Source organism: Triturus cristatus, chromosome 9 (genome assembly GCF_964204655.1).
Source record: "Triturus cristatus chromosome 9, aTriCri1.1, whole genome shotgun sequence".
In the NCBI taxonomy this organism is placed as follows: domain Eukaryota; kingdom Metazoa; phylum Chordata; class Amphibia; order Caudata; family Salamandridae; genus Triturus; species Triturus cristatus.
The window spans coordinates 1,095,952,137-1,095,968,006 of record NC_140592.1 but is presented as its reverse complement, the minus strand read 5'-3'; the positions used below and the strand labels follow the sequence as shown (position 1 = coordinate 1,095,968,006).

Below are 15,870 nucleotides of genomic sequence, written 5' to 3'. Positions count from 1 at the left end.
TGGGCTCAAAAATTCCATGGACCTGATAATTCTCGCCTCGGTGCCTATTCCAATCATGGAGTCCCACTCTGCAACTCTGGGCAATAGCTTGCTTAATCTCCACAACGGCCCCCACAACGCTAAGGATGCCTGGCCTCCACCTTGGGGGTGCCCAGGAGTGGACGCCTCACAGGGAAAGCCAGGATGGGTTCCACAGCGGTATTCGTACAAGCGCCTTGAGACCCTTGCGGGTGAGTAGTGCGCTATACAAGTATCAAATTTTACATTTTACTAAGAAAGCAACATCTGTTTTGCTGTTACTGAAATTCCATGCCGCTGGATTGTTTTGGTGCCAATGGAATGCTGTTTTTTTATTTGCTTCAATGTGTGTAAATACTGTGTATCATATTAAAGCACACCTGATCTTGGGTGAAACCATGGATACATCATTTGTTGAGTGTAGTGCATATGAAAACTAGTACCGATGAAGTCACTTTTGAATGCAATAGATATATGTGTCAGTGAAATAAATTGAATATTGGTTCACTTCTCTACCAGCATCAGAGGCTCGTTCAGAAAAACCAACGTGCCATGGTCTCTTAGAAGCACTAGATACCAACTTAGTAGTTGACTTTTCACCATTCGTAGATCATGAATTGGCATTTTACCGTATCTACAATTGGGAATTCGCAATATAAACAGGTGCACTCACTAAAGAAAATGGACAATATAAAACCAATTGATGAAAATCTTAATACATGATCAATTAAGAAACTGCTGCTATAAAATATTTGAATAAAACATTTCATTTTTGTATATGAGTTAAGTTAAGAAATATACCTCACCAAAAAGATTCAAATGTAGAAAAAGTCCTTGAACATCAATCACACAACACTAATGAATGCTCTCTGCTGGGAAGACAATTAGATGTGGACATTGAAGAAAACTTTCACAAGTGCAAACACCTTCAAATACTGACAAACAATACCAAAATGTCCTCCTACAATATATAAAATTGTCGTCGTTCTTAAATTGTTGCTTTCTGAAAGTGATAATAAATCCCATAGCACTTGACTATTATACCAAATACAGCATAGCATTTGAGGCCCTTTTGAAGCTAAATCTATTGAGTACTTAACTTAAACTTAAATCTTTCCAAAATTACGTACAAACCTTTCACAGCAAGTGTGTTTTTCTCTCTGTTATGTTTTATTTCACACCTATTTGTTGATTATCCAGCATTTTCAGTAAAATGCACACACGTTATAGATATGATGTTTGTAAAGGTGATACACTGCACAGTCTTACCATAAGTTAATTTGTTTAGCAGTGTTAGATTTTGGTGTTTGTTTTCTTTTATATGAGACTAGTTTAGATAAAATACATTTGTGATATGTGCAAATGGATGATTGAACTGCGTTTAATTTGTACATCATTAAACTCTCAACACCCTTAAAGAAGTACACCCCTGTTAGGCAGTGATTGGTCAATTTTAGCTGGATGTATGACGTTACAACGCACACTATTACAACGCATGCACTTACAACGCATTTTTTACAACGCATAATCCATTACAACGCATGACATTACAACGCATGACACTACAACGCATTTTAAAAAAATACCTTTACAACGCACTACCATTACAACGCATACTACCTTTACAACGCATACCATTACAACGCATAGTATTAAATTACATTTAAGGTAAGTATTAGATAGTATAGGGGTAAAAATTACTATTCTAACTCCAGGGGGTGCAACAGTAGGGTAAGTGTTGGATAGTGTAGGGGTAAAAATTACTATTCTAACTCCAGGGGGTACAACAGTAGGGTAAGTGTTGGATAGTGTAGGGGTAAAAATTACTATTCTAACTCCAGGGGGTGCAACAGTAGGGTAAGTGTTGGATAGTGTAGGGGTAAAAATTACTATTCTAACTCCAGGGGGTGCAACAGTAGGGAAAGTGTTGGATAGTATAGGGGTAAAAATTACTATTCTAACTCCAGGGGGTGCATCAGTAGGGTAAGTGTTGGATAGTATAGGGGTAAAAATTACTATTCTAACTCCAGGGGGTGCATCAGTAGGGTAAGTGTTGGATAGTATAGGGGTAAAAATTACTATTCTAACTCCAGGGGGTGCATCAGTAGGGAAAGTGTTGGATAGTATAGGGGTAAAAATTACTATTCTAACTCCAGGGGGTGCATCAGTAGGGTAAGTGTTGGATAGTATAGGGGTAAAAATTACTATTCTAACTCCAGGAGGTGCATCAGTAGGGTAAGTGTTGGATAGTATAGGGGTAAAAATTACTATTCTAACTCCAGGGGGTGCATCAGTAGGGTAAGTGTTGGATAGTATAGGGGTACAAATTACTATTCTAACTCCAGGGGGTGCATCAGTAGGGTAAGTGTTGGATAGTATAGGGGTAAAAATTACTATTCTAACTCCAGGGGGTGCATCAGTAGGGTAAGTGTTGGATAGTATAGGGGTAAAAATTACTATTCTAACTCCAGGGGGTGCATCAGTAGGGTAAGTGTTGGATAGTATAGTGTAATATTATGCGTTGTAATGGTATGCGTTGTAATGGTAGTATGCGTTGTAATGGAATGCGTTGTAATGGTAGTTTTTAAAAATGCGTTGTAGTGTCATGCGTTGTAATATCATGCGTTGTAATGGATTATGCGTTGTAAAAAATGCGTTGTAATGGTAGTGCGTTGTAAAAGTTGCGTTGTAAAGGTTGTTCCCCATTTTAGCTTACCATTCCCATGTAATACTATAGATGTCCCAATCAATATATGTTTTATCAATGTAATAAGAATTGCTTGTATCTGAATATTAGAAAACCTTCAATGCTAGCATGTGATTGGGAAATAGCTGGGATCAGACAGGGAAAATCCAAAAATAATTTGCATTGTTGGGGTATATGCAGATACTAACCATTGAAAGTTATGCCCTTAAGTCATTATGATCATCTTTCATATGCCTTGTTAATTTCTTATTGTTTATAAATGCAGGTTTGTGGGGGTGATCGGCCATTTCTTGCACCCAGTGATCTTCAAAATAAGCACCTGGAGCTCAAAGAAGAAGCAGTTAAGCTGTTTCGCGGGGTGAAGAAAATGGGCGGGGAAGAGTTCAGTCGGCGGTACCTGCAGCAACTGGAGAATGAAATTGATGAGCTGTACGTGCAGTATATCAAGCACAATGACAGCAAGAACATATTCCACGCAGCACGCACTCCTGCCACTCTTTTTGTGGTCATTTTCATTACCTATGTGATTGCTGGTGTGACTGGATTCATTGGCTTGGACATCATAGCAAGTCTATGCAACATGATCATGGGATTGACCCTTATCACTCTATGCACCTGGGCATACATAAGATACTCTGGGGAATACAGAGAGCTCGGCGCAGTGATAGACCAAGTGGCGGCTGCTTTATGGGACCAGGTAGGATTTTTGGTTTGTAATTAAAGCAAAATAAGCTTATTTTAAAATGTTTTTATAGCATATTCATATGATTAGCCAAATACAGCTACTTTCCACTAATCAGAAGGCAGGGAACTATTTAGCTGTTTATAGTTACACAGAACACACCATTTTCCATTGATACAGTTTCATAAACATGATTGTAAAGGGAAGACAATTTCAGCCATTTTATTTAGGGGCAAAAAAACACAAATATTTTTTAACCTGAGTCAGGTGTACAGTACTTCTATGTAGTGGTGTTCCTCTTCAGACACGTGCTGGGTAATGCGCCCTGGTTTGTGTGCATCCAAATGGTGGCGCACATTCTAGAATATAAGTGTAACTACATGATTCCACTGTCTGGTGAATGTGACCAGCCACATATGTATAAAATAAATCTAATTTTAACAAAAGTTTTGGTGTAACATGACCCTCATCCAACTAACCACTAAGTCACAAATAGGACAGGTGTGCCCCACCCTCCCATGTAATTTGCACAACCATTGCTCCTATTTGCATTGATGGAAACAGAGGTATCTGTGGCTTTGCTAACGAATTTAGGGAGCATTTATTTAATCAACTTGGAAGCAGCCCATAAGCCAGATGTGTGCTACATATATCTGCATATTTAGGATTGGGTTTTGAGTTGGATGGTGTTTGAATATCCCCAATTTATGAAAGAAATGGAACAGCTGAAGGAGAGCCCATCCCATCACCAGAATTCCTTCATCCTGATAACCCTAGAGTGGAGAAGTTTCAGCAAAGGACTCGCTCTCCTGGAATCTGAAGTTTTTCAGTTACTACTCTACTCTAAATGAGAGTCTTTGCCCTCTGCGGCCAGCAATGTGAATGAGAACAGTGCACTACTCTAATTAAAAAGCAAAACTTCCATCTGCACAGCCTGCAGGCGCGCATAAGTGATTTGGCTAAGTACAGTCATTTTAATATTTTGACTCATCTGATATATTCCCTAAACTTCAAAAGAAACTGAAGGTGAATATATAAGGAAGGAAAAAAGACTATTCCGTCAAACATAAAAGTGGCAGAGTAGCAGGTGGTGACCCACTTCAGGGCTAGGCCTCGCATGACCCTGCCCATATTGGACTGTGCTATGCCCACTAAAAGGGCCCTTTTAAACCAAGCCCCACCCTCGGTCCACGCTTGTCTGAGCCATCTGCTTCCCACCCCCATTCTGAAGTATGCTCCTGCCGTCATTGAGAACTCCGCTTTGTTCTGCAAACATCACATCCTTATGCCGTCATTTTAGGGGGTCTGCATCCCTGACTAAAGATGCCACTTGAGGCCTTCTTCAGTTATAAGAGTTTGCATTCAGGTTCAGCTTGGCTTTGTTGGGAAGTTCATTACATTTTTGCAGAAAAGCCCATAATTGGTAGTTTGTGTCGTGTTCTTAAAAAAAAAAAAACTTTTTATTAAACCATGCTCGTCAAAAGATACTCACAATCAAAAAATCTTTGGTATCATAATTTATGCATGGCGGTTACAAAGCGCTGATCTCAGATTACCATGTCATAAATACAATTAACAAGGACGCTTTTATGGCACATCTGCAACGCATCCGTTAGTCCACACTCATCTCAGGAGTAGTCCAGCGGCTAGTCCCCTGGTGTACGGACAATGTTTCCTAATATACCCTATATGTCTGCCAGGCACCCCACTCCCTGTCCTACGTATTCAGGCAACCCCTACTCTGATATACCACTTGTTTATGTAGTGGTCAACCATGATGTTTAGAGGAACATGTACATACTATAACTTTTTGTGGCATCAGAGCAACCATAGAGATCAGACCATGAGATGTGAGCATCCATATGGTGCTTACCACTTCCCTGCGGTACATTAGTTCATAGACTTATTTGAATATTTATTTATTTTAGGAGTTTTATACAGTGCGAAAATGACCCTTCTGTGTATCAGAACGCTGTACAAATAGCTGAAACAAGTTAAAAAACAAGACATAAACAGGCATAGATATAGACAGCAAATGTTGTACAAATAGCAAACATTTAAACATATAAAGCAAAAAGGAGCAAGCAGAGAAAAGAATGTATATACAATGTAGGAAATGACTTAGTAGATTCTTATTAGATTAAGGATCCAGAAATGTATACAGGAAAAAGTCCCGCTGAATGATTTCAGGTCTACTGTTGACAGTATCTATTCCGCAATAGCAGTTTAACTTTTTTTAGGTCGAGCCTGGGCTGCACATGCGCTGCTCTGAAAGGCATGCTGCATTCGGTATATGGGTTATCAGGGACTTTGGACATGCCCACCACTTTTGGTTGGTTAGTTTGGCTATTTTCAAAATTCCTTTTCTCTGGTTGGTTAATACTGTGCATCTGTCCCACCTTTTGGTGGTTTGTTCCCTCCTAGCGGTCATCACCAATTGATTATTTGGTTGGCCAGCTCTGGCCATCTCTTCACTCCTCGCTCGTACACCCTCCTGTCACGCTCAAGTGCAGTGTCCATCTATGCGGTTATCTGGAGGGGGAACATTTAGGCTCATTTATACAGATGCTTGGCCTGCTGAAGAAGTCATGGGATCCCGGAACTTTGATCAAGATCAAACAAGCATTTGCAATGCAATAGGTTTCACATTACTAAAAGTTTGACCCATTGGTGTCGCAAATAATAATGCAACACCAATAGCTCAAACTTTCAATAATGCGAGACCTATTCCATTGCAAATGCTAGATAGAAGAAAGTAGTCGAGCGCTTAGATCTGGTTTCTGGAGGTATTGCGTTCCATATTCTTGGGGCAAGACCCAAAAAGGAGCGGCTATAAGTTTTCTTTTTGTTGAACTTCTGTAGCTCCTACAATAGTTAGAAATTCTGTTGCTGTTTTGACAGCAGATAAAATTAATGATCCTCACATTTCTCCAGGTATAGTAATGCTAGCCAAAGCCTGGTGACATGAATAAATGTAGGACCCACTATGATCCTAAATCAAACAATTCAACTCCACATTTGTAGGAGCGGAGTACAGGCATGTCCTGCCACTCCTATCTATGATCACGTTACACTACTAAGCCCATTGTAAACACCAGCTGACTTGTATGTCTGTAAGGGTTTATCAAAATGACATCCTATAGAAATAGTTGGATCCGAGCTTCACTAAATAACCATAAGACTCAAGATGTCATGAACGTCATCTGACATTTATGATTACCTTTGAACAGATAAATTGCTCAGAAAATCCCTGAATAATGAATTATTCAATACAGCCCACCACAAGGTCCATCAAGCAAGATCCCTTGCAGCCATCCAGGAATGTGTTCCACACACCCCACATTTCAGATATCCTTTTTACAAGAAAAATTTCTCAGAGAAATCCTTGCCCTAAACTGTGTGTACAATGATGAGCCGTTGATGCCTTTGAGATGTATTGGGCAGTTTAAGCGAGTGTCACAACGTAAATTCCTACAGTTTACATTAAACAAAAGCCTACAGCTGTCGTGGTTATAAACATATGCCATCTGCATAACATACAGCAGAACCAAGCAAAAATCCTTGATTCACCTCACATGTGCACTGTCTGAGCAAATGCCCATATAACTTTATTATGTTATGTGAAAGACCTTAATAGCAAATTTCCATTTCCAACGTAATTGTGAGGCTCAGGTCTTCATGTATAAATGCTTAACAGGAATGTTAACATTTAACCACACTCTGCAGAGCTATGCTGTAGTAGCAGTTAAGCTCAAATATGTTCATGCAAAAATTGAACGATGACAAGTATTTCTGTATGTCTAATTTGTATATTTAACAAACCTATTTCATAACTGACCTGACCATGGAGTAGGTACTTAGGGGGTTCTGGGGCAACAAGAAGGGAACTCCCTCCCTACAGTACTTTCCACAGGGGGGGGGTATTATCTAATTTTTTTGAGTTAACATGTCACCTTCTGAGCTGGCGAATTCATGTCCTTCTATAAACGTTCCTGTTGTGAGCACTGACTAAGAGGACAACCGGTGCCAGAGCCATCTGGGAAAACACTGGCTCCAGTGTGTTCCGTTTTATAATTTATTTGTTTCACTATATCACAACATATTTTTGCAAGATATCAGTGCAGTAAATGCAGTACATTTTGAATAATGGAAGCACTGGCGTTGCATATCACATGGTCATTACAATAACACATTGCAAATATAATATTGTTCATACATTGCCACTGGGCTCTGGTGAGGGGAGAATTAATGCATCCAGAGAAAGGCTAGAGGCTGGTAGGTGTGGGTGGATAATGGTGCTAGAGGTAGGCTGTCTAAGCAGTGTGCTGGAGTAACTTCATGAAGAAGTGACTTAATTTATTGACTTGTGCATAGGTCAGACTGAAAGGAAGGACTCTAGTTGGACTTGTATTATGCACCAGATTGGTGAGTTGTTTTTTGCTGGCCTGATGATGGTAATGTGTACCAAGAGAATGGACTGCTTGTCATGGTGTACAGTGGGCCACATAATTGCATTTCAAATCTAAGGAGACGTTTATGATTTTGTAGGGAGCTTCTGCAACTCTGGAAGCAATGTGACCAAACCCATTGACCATAATGATCACCGGCTGTATTTAGTAATCCTTCAGAGGTGTTAGTGAGAATATGCGTAGGCTGAAGAGATTAAATGTGTAATATGGCTAGAATAGAATCTGATTGTACTTCAGAAAATACATCTTTGATCCATAACTTGAATAACTAGGATGTGAGGTAATTATAATTGTGAACACATGTAGGATGGAGCCTACAAATTTTGTTTCTCTGACTATTGGCGCATGGTATGTATGTGTAGGTAGGGAGGTTTGCAGTTCTGCTACAGAGTTGTTGTTGCTCCGTCAATGATGATTTCTTTCGTATTGTATGTGCTATGTTTTAAGTAGGTGCTCAGTATTGTTAAGGCAAGAACGGATATAAATCAATGAATTCAATAAAGGTTTACAGTTATGTGCTCTCTATTAATTCATGCATCATAGAGCATGATTTGTCACAGATTTTTAAATGTTTTCTGATCTAAAATTACAATGCCGGAGCATGCCAAGGGAAGAAGCAAATGGTTTGGCGAGCCTAGACTTACACAACCAATTTAAGAGATGACCATTCAAGAATATTATGAGCAGGAGAAATTTGCTGGGCAGGTGATCTCCAGATAGGCTGTCACGTTCTAGATTTTAATAGAGAGTTTCTGTAATCAAAATGGGAAGATATAAGATGACTGCGAGCAAAGTGTCATAATGCAGCAGGAGGCAATTCCATTCACCTAAGGGGCCTACATCAAGTCAGTGTCTAGACTACACACTTTTCTAACAGAACTGGCACATTCTCCCATTGTACTAGGGTAGAAGCCCTAAAATCATGATCTCTTGCACACGAGCTGCTCATAAAGCCAATAATGGTAGCACATGGGGACAAACTTAGCTGCTTTGACATCAGAATCCTAGGTAGAAGCTGGATGTCCTAAACAGAAGTATGAAGCCATAGGTGTAAATAAGCAGGAGTTGGATGCTCCAGATGTGGTCATCTAGATCGACCTGTAGCAACAGAATGAACTAGATTTGATGGAAAGTCTTTTCTCCTTTTTAATATCAGAAAAAAGGAAATTTGATGACGTTGTTAAAGCAAGCTGAAAATGTGCCTGGGAAGGACTGAGAATGGGGAAGTGCAGCCATGGGTGGCGGGTTTAGTGACGAGGTGGTTCAGTCTGAAGTGGTAGAGGATCACTTGTTGAAATTCAATAAGACACAAAACATGAATTGCTAAAGTGAATAGGTTTGGCTCTTGCATAGTACATACATAGAGGCACACGCCTTTTCAGCACGACGTGCGCCACACAAGAGATGTACACAGACAAGCACATCCAGATATACTTATTTTCACAAGCCTAACCGCTGAACAGACATCGGTGCACACAGGCCAACGGACACATAGACCAACAGACAAACCATGTGAGGGTGGAGGAACAATGTGATGTTTTTCAGGGGCACAGGGTGATGTACAACATGGTAAAGCTAATGCATGGCCCCCTTTTGCACAGGACCATGCACTCACAACCATTAATATTGGAAAAATGTATTTCCCTAAAACTTGTTGGGCACACGGTCACTAAATGTGAAGGTTTGGGGATACAAAAATGGATAAGCAGTTGCAATCTCAGAGGCTCATCAGTGTTTTCTGCAGAGTACTGTTGATCAAGTTTAGTCCACGCTTGTCAGAAGTCAGTGTTTCGGTCATTTCAGGTTCAAGTTTATGCCATTTGAGACAGATACATTTAACCACACTACAAAATTCAAATTCATTCATTTATTCGTCTGTTCCTTGAAACAAAGTTTTTTATTTTTTTCTAAATTGCCTACTGAATGAACGCATATATATTTTTGTCTAACATTGCCTACAAGGAGTAACGCATAGATGCCATTTGTTTTCTTCTTTTAACTGGCCTTACCATAGGGAAGCACTAATGAGGTAAGTTAGTTTATTTTCATGCAGAAACACCTTTTGAAAAATGTGCACAGTTTGTGTTACCAGTTTATCAGAAAAGCTTTTAAATGAGAAATATCTGTTGTACTATTGAGGACCATTGCATTCATAATTCCATTACACAGAGTATACGATGAACATTGAGTCTCCTTCTGGTTGGCCAGTCATAACCATGACTTTGTTTTGATTTGTGACGCACAGCTTTAATAACTCCATGCAAACATTTCCACCTTTTATATTTTCTCAGTTCATCAAGAGCTTCAAAATACCTAATAATGTTTATAATTTTGCGTAAAACCTTTCTAAAAACATATTTTGACAATTACACCATTGTCTTTACATCTGTTGATAAAGGTTTTAATAAAATAATCTGTTAGAGAGCATTAAACAACTGGTTAGTTATTTTCTTTTTTTTATAGAAAAGATATAAAAACATTTGATTGACGCAATCACAACGCAGCAATATGAATATCTAGGAAACATCTGAAGATAAATATCACAAATATTGCACAGTGAATCATACCTAGGTTATAATCTTCAAGTGAAATTCATTGACCATAAAAGAAGAAAGAAAACTATGTAAAATATTAATAACACTTGACAACAATATCCCTTCAAATCTCCAATGTGTATCCAAGTGTGAGGTTAAAAAATCCCTTCTTAACAGTCTCCCAGATTTTCTCAGTTTGATGGCCTAAGGTCGTTTGTATGACCACCAATTCCCTCCCACCTTGAAATACAAATTCCTGCCACCAGGATAAGGGATCTGGGGCCGCCTTTTGAAGCCAAGCCCAAGCAATCGAAATCTTACTGTTGATATAGCAAAAAAAAGACACACCCCTACATCGGATGCAACACTAGGTGAGCAGCCCAATATAATGTAGGATCAGGCCGGGGATATGTTTTCAAAAATTGATTAATTTGATCAAAATCTTTATGCCAGTATGGGATAATAATTTCACAGGTCGCATAAATATGTTCTGTGCTGCTTGCAACAGGAAAAATAATTTGATATTTCCCCTAAACCCCATTTATGTAGTTTATATGGTGTATAGTATAGATCATAGAAGATTAAAAACATGGGTCTAGAGCCAGGAGATATTAAAGACACTCTGAGCAACCACCACTGGGGATTGTTATAGAGATGGTGAGTGGCTCCCACTACAGGAATTCCTGGAATACCATGACCTCCCGGCGGGACAGTTCCTGAATTACCATAGGCTCAGACAGGCCATGGTTGAGTTATGGGAACCCCACACCGCGGAACCGGATCCACATTCGGCACTGGAAGCGGTGGCAACTTTGGGCTCGGCGGGACACCTGATCCGATGGCTGTACTTGGCAATACGGGATTTGACGCCAGACGACTTGGGAGACCTTAGGGAGAGATGGGAGGCTTCTATAAGCAGGCCCTTCACGGATCGAGAGTAGCAGAAAGTTAAACGAAGCCCTAAGAAGGTGTCTAGAAACACAGCATTTAAGGTGTTACAGTTTAATGTGCTCCACAGGACATACCTGACCCCGCATAAGCTGAATACCATCTACCAGCGGACGGATATCTCATGCGCTAGATGTGCAGTACTGGACGCAGATTTTGACCATATGATGTGGTCTTGCCCCCAGCTTGTTGGGTATTGGGGTGAGGTCCTGGCACAGGTAAATAAAGTGCTGGATGGTACTCTGGCTTGTACCCCAGAGGTCTGCTTATTGGGTCTTTATCCTAGGCCGAAGTCTCGTAAGCTAGGGCACCGGTTTGTAGATTTAGCGCTTTTCTTGGCGAAGAGGCAGATAGCGCGTAAGTGGAAGGCTACAGCTACCCAGTCTATAATGCACTGGGGAACGGAGGTCACACGGTGGGCAAGGGCGGAGGAGAAGGCACTTATCACATCAGACAGAATCACCAAGAGGCGCAAACCGCTTGCGGAGCGCTGGGGAGCCATTGTCCAGGCATGGGAGTCTAGGGAGGAGCTAGAGAGGAGTGATACAGCGGAACTAGGGACACTGGAGGACCGAGAGGAGGTCGGGTGAAGTAGCGGAGGCGGAATGTTGCTTAGGCGGACCCCGAGCTTGAGACGGGGTGCGACGGGGATTTCCCTGCCTCTCTCTCTCGGGCTGGGTTAGTTACCCCTCCCCACTTTGATTTTCTTTTCCTGTCTTTGTTTTGTCTTGTTTTATGCCCCTCCCTGCACTACCCCGCCCTTGGTGGAGGGGATCCACATTGAGAGTAATGCATGTCTCTAGAGGACTATAGGATAGGGGTAGGCCCCTGGCGGGATTTAGTTTTTGTTTGACGGTTTGGTTACCCTATAAGGGGATTGAGTTACACAAGGAACGATTTGAACATATACGGAGGGTTTGGCCTTATTGAACTTGTTTTGTGGAGAAGTGAGTTAGGGAAGCACTTGGACCTCGTCGACTCCCCTTGAAAGTATGAATGGGGGTATTTCTGACGCAGTTCTCTACACAAAAAATATGAGGCAAAGGAATACTGGGGTTTTTTGGTTTTTTTTCCTTTTGAAATTGGACTTAAGGTTATGGGGATTCCCTGTGTTTCCCTCTCCTTCCTAACCCCGGGTACACTGCAGAATGTACTGTATTATGAAAATCCCCTCTTTTTGGTGTTGTCTGATAACATGTGTAAATGCCAATAAAAAGAAGTTTAAAAATAAAAAAAGACACTCTGAGCAAGCTGATTGGTACATTATTTCTGTGACAGAGATTCAAGAGTGAACATTATGCGACTAACTAGCAGACAGAGCCTCAAATGTATTTCTTGTAACCCTCTGGCTCACCAGAATAGGATAAAAAGTGTCTATGTATCCACATTGCAATACTTTATTAAAACTCTGTAGAAACGCATTGCGGCCAAGTTGATGTCACTGGGTGAGTGACGGAAGAGAAATTTTCTTAGCTGCAAATAGCAACAAATTCAATTTTGAGGATCCCATATTCATCACTTATCTCCATTACTTATCTCCTAAAATGACACTGACACAAAAATTCCATTCCTGTGAAGCCAACTGAAATATGAGTTGCCTGGAAATGAAATTTCTCACAAAGATTAGGATGGCATGGGGATACTGAGCTTCCCTTTCCGTGGCTTGCGGAATAGACATCTATGCACCACGCTGTATCTGCCTGTCTATCTCTCAGTTACTGAGTTGAGGGAATATTCTCTTAAATAGGAGAAAGATATACCTTCTAGGATCATCCACCACATTCTCTTATGGAATCCCCTACATGCGAAAATTGTTTCACCTCATGCAATCTTCGATGTCTTACATCTTTTGGGACATGTTCCACTATTTATCTTCTTACCTTTATGTTGACCAATTTGACTTTTAATGGCTTGTGTTGACTCCACAAGACTATCAGATTGAGACTCAATATCATTCAGGTGGCCATAATGCATGTCCAAGTTCTTAGACATGTTCTGCAGTACCACCTGTGTTTTTAGGTGGGAAGCCTTTAAAGCCAATGAGTCCTTTTTATACTCCTCCCTGTGAATTTGAAGCAGATTGTAAATTGAAAAATGGGAGGGAGAAACTGTTGCTCCAGACACAGACTGCCCAGGCTTAACTGCCAAGTGGGAATCTAAAGACCATTCCACAAGGGGGTTAGTCATACTTTCGGCCAGGCTTGGCTGAGATATCATTGATCGTACCTCCAGCTGGATTTCTTTGGGAGGGGTTAACCGAACTCCCTCTGAATCCTATTATAGTTCATCTTCGCAGATCTCACCAAAAGCGCCCATATTATCAAGTTGATTTTCAGTTATTCCCCTGCCAGAATTCACCATTTTATAGCTCATCTGGCGTAGTCCTCTACCCTCTTCTAATGACTGTGAACTTCATGCTTCAATTACCTCTTACAGATCGTGCTCAAAGTCTGACTCTGAAGTAACTAGACTGCCAGTCTCAGAGAAGTCAGATAATGAGACAAAAGCTTCCAGGGATTCTTGATTCTCAGGAGTCCAATTTTATTCTGATAGTGTTTCCTGGGTCTCGATCTGAGATATCTTTTTCCTTATGGAGACTTCCTCTATGGTAACCAAAGGGGGAAGTCTGCTATTACGATTCGCAATTGTAGATACAAAAAAGCCAAGCCAGGGGCTAATAGAAGCATATAAGCTTGTGCTCTTGAAGCCAGAAAAGTGCACCATAGTTTTCTGCACGAGTTTCTGTGGGGGGTCATTATAAGAAATTGCAGCTGAAGGATTTACTTGGTGCCTACATCACTGGTAAGAACACCATCCCCGAAGATCCAACTCCAGGGCCTCCATCTGCAGTAGTGCCTCCTTGCTAATCACTGTCTCCCCCGTTTGGCTACCCTTGCAAGCATTGGATGTCTCGAAGAGTTTGGTTGCCTCGTTGGGCGCCTTGTGCTCCTTTCTGTGCTCCTTTAGGGTTTTTTTTTTTTTTTGGGTACTTGTATTGAAGACATGGCTGCTGCAATATCCAGCCACTCGTCTGCTATCACAGCTGCTCTTGCTACCTGAAGATGACGTGTGTGCCGATGGATGCCCTTTCCTGCGACATGGCCCCTGCAGGCCCCCAGTATCTTTGTCCTTGCACTCACCGGTATTTGAAACTGAACTGGTACACCACTGGCGGCGGCCGGAGCTGGGGCAAGCATCAGTCTAATGAACAGTGAGTGAGGCAGAAAGCACCCCCACACAACTGATGCTGAGCAACTAGATAATGCGTGCTGAACTGACCTGCTAGTTAAACAGTACATACAGCACACAAAACTGTAGGACGTTCTTCAAGTTGCTCACATTCATGGACCCCACCAGCTAATTAGGCAGGCAGTATCCACAAACTTCATCAATCCTCTTGTAGAAGGCAAAAGCATGTGTCAGCCCAGACCCAACATAACACCTCTCTCAACAATGGTTCAATTTGTTACTTAATTTCGACAATTTGTCTCAGATTAGGGACTAAATTCCTGTTTTCTTTGTCAATTTAGTAGTTGTTGCATCGAAGAAACACAGCAGGTCAGCTCCTTTAATGTATTTGGAAATCTATACATGGTTAAATTCCATATTTATTACAGGTTGTAGAATGTTCTTCCTTAGACTACATTTTTTTTCTGAACATGTTTACCTGGAATATGTCCAATTGCGTATTATTTTTATCCAGTAGACTAGAGCTCCTTATCTCTTTGTGGAGCAAATTTTGACATTTTGAGCCTTCTGAAAAAAGGGAAACTACTGCAACTTCAAACCATGCATCAAACTTTCTTATATCCCCAACAGTGCATCTGCACTTTAGTTTTACTGCTTCCACATTGGAATTGAAATAACACTAATGCTCAGTAATCATAACAGCGCACAGGTTTCATCAGTAATCATTAAAGTACATGGGTTTAATTTTCAATTTTGTTTTTAATTTATCTGCCTGGCATATTCTTATTACTTCTGTTAAAAGATATACGAAATAATCAAGGTAGGCAATCAGAGAAAATAATTTGCCTCCTAACTTTGTCAGAAAGTAATTTGTGGCTTTTAACACTAAAGGTGAATGAGATACATAAAAGTTAAATTGGCATGGAAGCAAAATACGTCCCTGTTGAAGGCGGTTAAGAGTTACTATTCTTACAGACAAGATGCCAACTCCATGCAGCTGAATTATGACCCAAGTCTCCTCATGCATCCTTTTTATATGTAATAATAGACTGGAGTTTATTCCAGAACTATAAAGTTTATTTCACAATATTTCCGTATCAATGTGGTTGAAAGCTCTGCTACAATCGATATATAAATAGCAGCAAAATGGTGTATCTTATTTTAGCTTCATCTCAGTTGTAATTAACGCCATGATACTGATATTAATCCTGTGCTCCTCTCCAAATCCCATTTGTGACCAATGAATATTGTCATGTTCCTCAACTAGTTGTGAGGTGTTTTTTTAGCGTCACAAGTGATCTAATCCAAATACCAAATGGGAAA

General features: G+C 40.6%; 1 protein-coding gene across 3 annotated transcripts in view; it reads left to right on the top strand.

The window, feature by feature from the left end:
• ATL1 (atlastin GTPase 1) overlaps positions 1-15,870 on the top strand; it is a 211,039-nt gene that overhangs the window by 172,975 nt on the left and 22,194 nt on the right. The window contains exons 12-13 of one of the 3 annotated variants that reach the window (XM_085626990.1): positions 2,991-3,422; positions 9,891-9,905. In XM_085626990.1, the coding sequence (XP_085483116.1) occupies positions 2,991-3,422; positions 9,891-9,905 (447 nt within the window). Of the gene's footprint in view, positions 1-2,990; positions 3,439-9,890; positions 9,906-15,870 lie in introns of all 3 variants that reach the window. The other 2 variants (XM_085626991.1, XM_085626989.1) reach the window with 2 other exon arrangements.